At 33.5% G+C, this 9,049-nt stretch overlaps 1 protein-coding gene across 1 annotated transcript; it reads right to left on the bottom strand.

The window, feature by feature from the left end:
- Window positions 1-462: 462 nt before the first annotated feature.
- Window positions 463-2,175, bottom strand: LOC142235429 (E3 SUMO-protein ligase ZBED1-like). The gene is made up of 4 exons (XM_075306681.1): window positions 1,911-2,175; window positions 1,276-1,857; window positions 598-762; window positions 463-536 (listed from the first exon to the last, which is right to left on the bottom strand). Exons 1-4 carry the CDS (start codon window positions 2,173-2,175, stop codon window positions 463-465), a joined length of 1,086 nt encoding a protein of 361 aa, XP_075162796.1.
- Between the last annotated feature and the right edge of the window lie 6,874 nt (window positions 2,176-9,049).

Below are 9,049 nucleotides of genomic sequence, written 5' to 3'. Positions count from 1 at the left end.
ATGAAAAATCGATCAAAAACATCGATGTTTAGTAACACCGATGTTTTTGCCCTTCCGAAATTCTGATAGAAATTCAAAAACGATACTTTATTAATAAGAGTTTTAAAATTAATTTTATTATAATTAAATGAAATTGTGTTTATTGTAATTAAATAATAGGTTGTTGTTCAAGATTCCAGAATTTTGTGTCGACTGTCTGTAAAAACAGTACTTTTTAAAGTTTGTCCCCCGAAATAGAGCTTCTTCTGTTAGAAGTAATGTAGCCCGCAGCTGAGAACAACCTTTCAGAAGGGACTGAAGTAGCCATAATTGATAAATACTTCATAACAGTCTTCATTAACGCCGAATTTTTGGGCATATAGCACTGTTGCCATCCCTCAAGAGGGTTTTCATTTAATCTAGATACTGGGGGTTTTAAATACATAGCTAGTTCTGCGGGCATTTGAGCAGTCTCCAGTTGATCTATAACTCTAGATCTTTATTGGCCTTCCAATTTTCTTGCACCAATTTATGATGGTCGTCCCAAAAGTTCAAACCTGTAAAATTACACAATTTATTTTTAAATATTTTAACATGTTGTTAGTGCAAAATATATACCTGAAGGAGTTTTTCTTGGACTATTTGTGCTAGATGACTGTCCATCAGATTCTACTGAATATTCCTCATTTTCCTTTATTTCTGTACTTAATTTTCTTATCGCTGTCGCTAGGGCTACACTATCTTCGAAATGAAGGTTTTTAAATCTTGGATCTAGTAGCGTAGCTATGGGAAAAAGTAACTGTTTTCTATGCTATCAAACCTTTTTTGAAACTGAGCGTTTAAAATTTGTTTTGTTTCTTTGCCAGAGCTGGAAGTTACAACGGCCTCGTATATTTGTTTTACATCAGCCTTAAAACAGGTATAACGACACTTGAGGTGACAAACTTCTCGCCGCATAGCTCTTTTGTTGCCCGTTCAATCGGTTGAAACAACACAATAAAATCCTTTAAATAATACCAGTGGGGCAGTTGCGTTAAATGTTATTATGTTATTATGTAGTTGACAATTTCAGGCAACAACAAAAATCGTTCCACCATATAAAATATGAAATTCCACCTGGTTTCCACAGATTGTATAAGCACCTTTGCGTCTAAATCTGCGTTTCGTAGCTCATCACTTCCAATTACACTTCGCTTGAACTAAGTTACGATAGACTTTACTTCTCTATAACTGTCGTGCCCTCTTTAAAAATAGACATTGTTTTGTCAGCAAGAAGGTTTAATAAATGAGCAAAACAGTATGTATGTTTTCTTCCATATGGTATTTCAACAGCCTTTATGATGTTTGCTCCTCCGTCCGTCACAACAGTTATCACCCTCTCTTTACTGATACCCCATTCTGAGCATTTTGTGCTTATCTCAACGGCTAAATTTTCACCAGTGTGACGTTCATTTAACTTGAAGGCTCCAGTAGTAACATTTTCCATGTGAAAACTTCCCTTCGAGTCAATATAGCTATCCGAGATGAAATGAGCATTTATTCCGAGGAAGCTTCTCGACTTATGGGTTTCGGTCCATATATCCGTAGTTAGACATACATGAGGCACTTTCTGCAATTCTGCTTTCACTAAACTTGATATATATTCGTCTTTTGTATCAAGGAGATTGTCGATGGTGCGTCTCGAGGGAACTTTGTACATAGGTGCTGTAACCTTTAAAAGATATTTGAATCCATCGTCATCAACTATGGAGATGGGTTGACTGTCTCTGCAAATCATGTACAATATTGCAGTTGTTATTCTATTAAATGTATGTCCCCCATCTTTGAAGGATGAAATTGTATTAAAACAATTTTCCAAGGACTGTTGCCTTGCAAGACCTGAAAAATTTTAAGTCGAATTAGAATAACAATTAAATTTTTAATATTATTACCTGTAGATTCCGCTGGTTGTTCTGGTTGTGCTGAACTCGTACTAGGCATTTCTTCCGTATTTGGTATATCTTCCGAACGTGATGCTGTTTTGGTTTTAGAGGCGGTAAAATGATTCGCATATATGCTATTTTGTTTAGCCTTTAAATGGCCAATTAAATTAGTAGTATTTCCACAACTCTTTAAATGTTTTCCACATAACTTGCATAAAGCAAAATTATTGTTTGTTTTTGTGAAATGTTTCCATATGTCACTTTTTGGGGGCATTTTAATAATTTAAAAAAAATTTAAAAATAAACACAGTGATGACACTGACGAAATAACGTTAGATATCGCAGTCAGAGAGAAAAACATCGATAAATAAAAACATCGGTGTCGATGAAACATCGGAACGAAAACATCGATGTAAAAAGTATTTGATATTTTAGAAAAACATCGATGTTTCGAAAACATCAATGTCGATGTCGCAGCACTAGCTTACCCCAGCAACCGGAGGAAACTCGTCTTTACAACATCTTGGCAAGGATGGTTATTGCAGCAAGTCATTCCAACGTACCATAGAGAGCGCCTTCCGCCTTGTAAGAATCTCATCCTCCTTTCTCTGAAAATAAAAGAAAAATTATCGGAATGATGGTCCCACTGCACCCCAAAGTCCTCATGGTTTCGCTTTCTTCAATCTTGATGAACTGATTGTTTCCCACATCTGCAATAGCTTGAAGTATCTGCTTCTCATTCCACATCCATTTTCGCAATATAAATCCAAATTTATGCAATTGCTGACTGATGCATTTTTGTATATAAATGCATTCTTCCGCTGAAGCAGCTCCTGTCATTAAGTCATTCTGGATGGCACTTTGTAGCTTCGTGTCGTTGCAAACTTCTCCACTTTCAAACAACGTCCTCTTAGCTAAGAACGGAGCACATGCTGTTCCATAGGTAAACGTTGGCAGCACAAATTCTTCTATCGGCTTCTTTGGATTTTCGCGCCACAATATAGTTTGGTATATTTGGTCTTCTTCAGCCACAAAAATCTGTCGATACTTTTTTTCCACATTCGCAGCCATTACCACCTTCCAAAGTTTCCACTTCAACAAAATTTTAAGTATATCGTGCCGTAGTTTCGGACCGACTTCCAGCACATCATTTAGACTTCTACCATTTGATGTTTTGACTCACCCAAATTTGCTTCGGTCTTGAATGGCTACCGCACTAACATACATATATGTTGTCTTCATATATCAGGCCTAGTGAAGTTTCTTGGCCCGACAAGGACCCAATTTCGAATTATTTGGTGGTATAAGCATGCAATAATCAATAAGTCGATCAGGTCTGACTTATAGAATAACGGATCAGTTAGACAATAATTTTCCATGTCTCGACTTTAATGTCCAAATTTCTATCTGGTTGAGCTAACGAGATCGTCGATAACACCAACGCATCGATCGTATGTACCGCATCACTCTGCAACCGTGACTTTATCTCAATTTGTACAGTAGCTTTAGATCTTCACACTGTTGTATTGCTAAGCCCAACCAATTCAGTTACTATCTTCTTCCGTGGCAATCTTAATACCTGCGCTGCTTAATCAATTAGGGTTCTTGTTAAAAGTTGTTCGCCAAATGCCGATTTTACGCGTACCTGCGTTGTTTCCAGTTACCGCATTACCTTCCACTCTTAGTTGTGACCTATGACCCAAGCATATCTTGCACACTTTCATTTCTGCTCTAAAAACGCTATAACATCTTTCAGCTCTTGGTCATTTTTCGATTTTTGCACCCATTGTTCATATTTTACATTCCATCTTTATCCAGCTACCTAATGAGAATCCGCGCAATAAATGGATCAGCTTCATCCACTGGCGTTCCCACCACCATGAATCAAATATAATAGTTTCCTTTGAAAATTTCAGTGGGGTTTGATGACAGATATTTTCCCAAATCAGTTCAACCAGTACGCTTCCCACAGATAAGTGTAAAGATTTTACCTATGAAGACTAGATCAAATTCTGAATTTATAAGATCCATTTTTTGTATGATGATATTTTTGTATAATGAATTTGTAAGAACCATTTTTTGTATGAGTTTTAGAGGAATCATAAACATCTCTTGTAAGTGTGCAAGAAAATGGGAAATAACGCCTTGATTTGAAATCTAAAATCTGTAGATTTTCATCCCAATTATTTATACCAAAACATGGACCGATAGGCACCATTTTCGGTACACTTTTTGGTGGTCCTAAAATACCTCTAGATTTCCCATTTCAGGCAAATTGGATAAAAACTACAGTTTTTTAAGCCCAATACCCCAAATCGGGAGATCGGTCTATATGGGGACTATATCAAAACTTGGACCGATATAGCCCATCTTCGAACTTGACCTGTCTGCAAACAAAAGACGAATCTGTGCCAAATTTCAGGACGATAGCGCCATTATTGAAGGCTGTAGCGTGACTACAACAGACAGACAGACGGACATGCTTATATCGTCTTAGAATTTCTCCCTGATCAAGAATATATATACTTTATATAGTCGGAAATCGATATTTCGATGTGTTACAAACGGAATGATAAACTTATTATACCGCCGTCACCATTCTATGGTGGTGGGTATAAAAAGGGTAACAGTTGCGTTACTATAGACGGGTCAGAATTATAATTCCACTTGGAATACTACAGAATGTACTCATATATGCAGTTTAATTTATGCTTGTATATTTTCCTTATTAAGAAAAATGTCTTGATCTATGCTGGCAGTGTTGCTCATTCACTGTTTATCTCAAACGTTGCCACTTAATCTCCTGAACGTTACATTTGAATATTGAATGAAACTCGGAAATGCAGTGCACTATGTATTTTAAATAAATTCAAGTTTAGATAATTATATTACATCAATAAAAATGCATTAATTCAAGTGCACAAAATATAATAAAAACAAGTATATACAGCAGTAAGTTCGTCCGGGCCGAATCTTAAACACCCACCACCATGAATCAAATATTAGGGTTTCCTTTGAAATTTCAGAGGGTTGAGGACAGATCAAGCAGAGCAGTTCAACCAGTACACTTCCCGAAGATAAATTTAAAGATTTTACCTATGAAGACTATGTAAGATTCTGGATTTTTTTTGAGTTTTAGAGGAATCATTAACATATCTTGTAAGTGTGCAAGAAAATTATAAAATAACGTCTTGATTTGAAATCTTAAATCTGTAGATTTTCACCCGAGAAATAAAATCTGGAAATTTTACATTGAGTTCCAAGCAATTTTCATGATCAGTCCGCCTTCTATACTCTCAAGAAGTGAAATCGGTCTATACACGCTCACAAAAAATCGCTTCTGTAACATATACTCCCAAACATATTTTGCTTCAAGCATATACATTTTTGGGTATTGCCCAAACATTTATATGTTTGATCTCTTCCAATATATAATATGTTTGAAAGCATATTGGTCTAAACAATATATGTTTGGGTAGTCAATTTCCAAACATTTTGTATTTTTGCATCCAAATTCAATAATGTTGTCTTCCAAAAAACAATATGTTATTATGTGAACATATAATATGTTTGGAAGCATTTTGCACCCAAAAATATTATATGCTTAAAAAAATTCTCCCAAACAATATTGTGCAAAATTTTATTTATTTATTTATATATTTACAATCATAATGAATTATGAAAATAAACAGGTAATATAGGTGCTAACAACATAGGTTTTCGACCTGAATGCTCAAAATTTTGTTTCTGCCCAATTGTATATTCCCCCACATCTTTCTCACTTCCACGAGATTTTTTAGTTCTTAGCACCTTTTTCTGTATACAAACATTGTAGAAGAAATTATTCAAATGTATGATTTTTTTATTTTAATTTTACCTTTAGCCGGACGGGGATTCGAACAGCGGACCACACAGTTTGTACGGATCAAAGAAGTAGCTGATCAATTGCCCAAGGAAAAATAAAATGTTAATTTTGTAATAACAAGCAACAACCACCAACTTAATTCAATATCGCTCCCTGTTAATTAGCGCTCCAAGCTACTAAACGCATATATGTTTATAGGCTATTTCTACATTAATATATGTTTGCATCCAAGCATATTATATTTAAAAATATTTTATGTCCCAAACATAATATGTTCTAACATATTAACATATATGTCCCAAACATGTTATGCTAGTTTATGAACATTATATGCTTGCACTCAAAAATATTGTGTTTAAAAATTTGTGTTCCAAACATATAATGTTTATAGCCAAACATATGAAAAACAGTCTTTTTCATCCGTGTATGGAGGCATTACCAAATGGACAGATAAAAACTTAAACCGATACACGTTTTTGTGAGCCTTAAATACCAGAATATTTACAATTTCAGGCAAATCGGATAAAAACTACACCCTCAAAAAAAAATCGCTTCTCTAACATATGTTCCAAACATATTTTGCAGGAAGCACATATATTATTGGATACTGCCAAAACATTAATATGTTTGTTCTATGTGAACATATTATATGTTTGGAAGCATTTTCAGCCCAAAAATATAATATCCTTGGAAGAATTTTCCCCAAAGAAGATTGTGCTCATTCCCTCACATAATTTTCACTTCCACGAAATTTTTTAGTTCTTGGCACCTTTTTCTGTAATACAAATAATGTTGAAGAAATTATTGAATTTGATAATTTTTTTAAATTTTACCTTTCGCCTGGACGGAGATTCGAACCGAGGACGATACAGTTTGTAAGCCAACACACTATCCACTGGGCTACGCAGCTGTTATAAATAGTCACCAGATAATTATCGTTATAAGTAACATTTATATAGCCCACGAGCCCATGCAAACATAACATTATTTAACAAAAACATATATTTGTTGGCCACGTGTAGCAGTTGTTAGCATGTCTGCCTTGCATGCCAAGGGTCGTGGGTTCAATCCCTGCTCCGACCGAACACCATTTTTTTTTAATTTACGCATTTATATTTATATATTACATGTTTATAATGAAACTTCGAAATGTGGGTTATTAAAGATTTACAGTCAGAGAAGAACAGTGCTTGATATAAACGAAATGGACTGAGCTTTTGGATGAAATATTCTTTTTTATTGCAAAAATAACAAAAAACTGTTTTTGGTATAAAAGTTTGAAATTTTGGAAGGAATTCAAAAACTCTAACAAAAGAAGAACGTGGAGTATAAACATACATAAATAATTTTACAATATACACATAAACTTATTTAGGCGTGAACAGTTTTTTACTAGCATTTAACACCATCTTAAATGCATTTATAACTTATCGTGTTTTGTACTTAATTTCATTTTTACCTTTAAGGCCGGTATTAAGTTGGTATTATCGCTCTAAAGTGACCCTGTTTTGCCTTTTACTTTTCTTTAATAATTCATTTTAAAGAAAATAAACTTTTTCAATTGTTTTAGCTGTAAAACTCGAACTTAATGCCCGCTTTTATATTTGAAGGTGTCTGTCAACTCCTCTTGGATTACTTATTAATAAAGAGGAACTAAACTTTGTCTTTATACATTGTACTGTTTAATTTTTTGCTATTTCCTCCTTTTTTCATTTTACTGTTCCAACTCTAAAAAGAATATAGTGCCCTTTCGTTATTTTTATGAAGATCCCTTTGTAATTTTTGTATATTTTCCACCGTTTTTTTTTTTTTTAATTTCCTTTGCCTGAATATTTTGACTTACTCCTTGTACGTTCCGATTTCTTTTAACGAACCAAGAAAAAAATTGTGCCTATAATGCCAAAATGATAAACAAAACACATGTCCACACATACATAAAATGCTACTCTCAAGGCGAAAACACATGCAGTTTTTTTTCAAATGTCTATTCTCTTGGTTCTGAATGTCTATTCTCTTTATTCCGAATATTCATTCTAATATTCAAATTAAATAATATTTAGACTTAAGTATATCAAATTTTTGGCCTTATCATAAAACAGTTTTCCGAAACAACATACACAAATAGCTCTCTTTTGATTCTCTTGCCGTGTTATGTTGATATCTTTCGTGAACCCTTCCGGTTTCCATCTCTATTTCTTTCTCTATACTCTGTCGCTCTCTGAATAAAATATCACAACATATATATGTTTATTTGAAATTTGTAAATTTATATTTGTTTACCAAAGACCATAGAAAAAGAAGACATGAATTGGGCTTTGATAGTGTTAGTGCTAAGAACCAGAGATTAGCCCCATACTTGTAGGAAAAGCGCTTCGAACTTACTGGTTTGATGCAGACAATTTTTATTTTGCTATTTTCTCAAAAGTTCCTGTCAATTTCTGTGCCGTTTGCACTAAATTATTAATTAAATGTTTTATGAAGTGTTTTTGTTCTTTTAAAAGTTAAAAAAATTGCTAAAATAAGAGAATTAGGTTTTGTTACGAATGCAAAATGAAAAGAGAAACCGAAAAAAAGTTGCAACTTCTCATCGAACATGTATGGGGCTAATCTCTGGTTCTTGAGAAAAAAGAATAACAACATGCCCAATTCATGTCTTCTTCTTTAATTGTCTTTGGTTGAAATAAATAAAGTGTGCAACAACAAACGGACACGTGGTAAAGGTTTGAAAAAAATATATGACAACGCATTTGAAATTACCTGTGTTTGTGTTTTGTGGTATTGTAAAAATGGAAAACAATCTACGTTTATTGAAGGTAAAAAATTGTGAAATGTGAATACCGTTTTCAATTGAAGCCTGTTTACATTAAACGGACTAAAATAATATATTTTTTATTCATTTCTTTTAGTGACCAATTTTATTTCGTGAAATTGACCAACCAATCCCATCAACTCCATAATTTTATCAAATATATAATAATATGTTTGCAATAAAAAAGTGGGTACCGTATTGATCTTTTAAAATTATAAATTTTTTTCACTCCTAGTTTTCTTAAAACCAAGAGCGGTATGGGTTTGTTGGAAGATTCACCTTGAAGTTGCGAAGTAGCGTAGGCATTAAATTGCATTTTTGTTTTACCTGTCTTTTTCAGTTTGAACCCAAGTAGGTATATAAACTAATGAGCTGAATTATGTAATGGTAAAAAAGTTCTTTCTTTTGGATTTACAAATATGAAAAATATCCGATAATAATAAAAATATGTATTTTCCATTTATATTTTTTTCT

Source organism: Haematobia irritans, chromosome 4 (assembly GCF_050003625.1).
Source record: "Haematobia irritans isolate KBUSLIRL chromosome 4, ASM5000362v1, whole genome shotgun sequence".
Classification (NCBI taxonomy): Eukaryota; Metazoa; Arthropoda; class Insecta; order Diptera; family Muscidae; genus Haematobia; species Haematobia irritans.
This window is presented reverse-complemented; position numbering and strand designations above follow the sequence as displayed.

Excerpts from the sequence above, each read along its gene's own strand:
- LOC142235429 (XM_075306681.1), bottom strand. The coding sequence starts at position 2,175 with ATGCCCCCAAAAAGTGACATATGGAAACATTTCACAAAAACAAACAAT. Across the intron at positions 763-1,275 it reads TGGAAGAAAACATACATACT|CTACGCTACTAGATCCAAGA; the intron begins GTTTTGCTCATT and ends TTTTTCCCATAG. Across the intron at positions 537-597 it reads TCCAAGAAAAACTCCTTCAG|GTTTGAACTTTTGGGACGAC; the intron begins GTATATATTTTG and ends GTAATTTTACAG.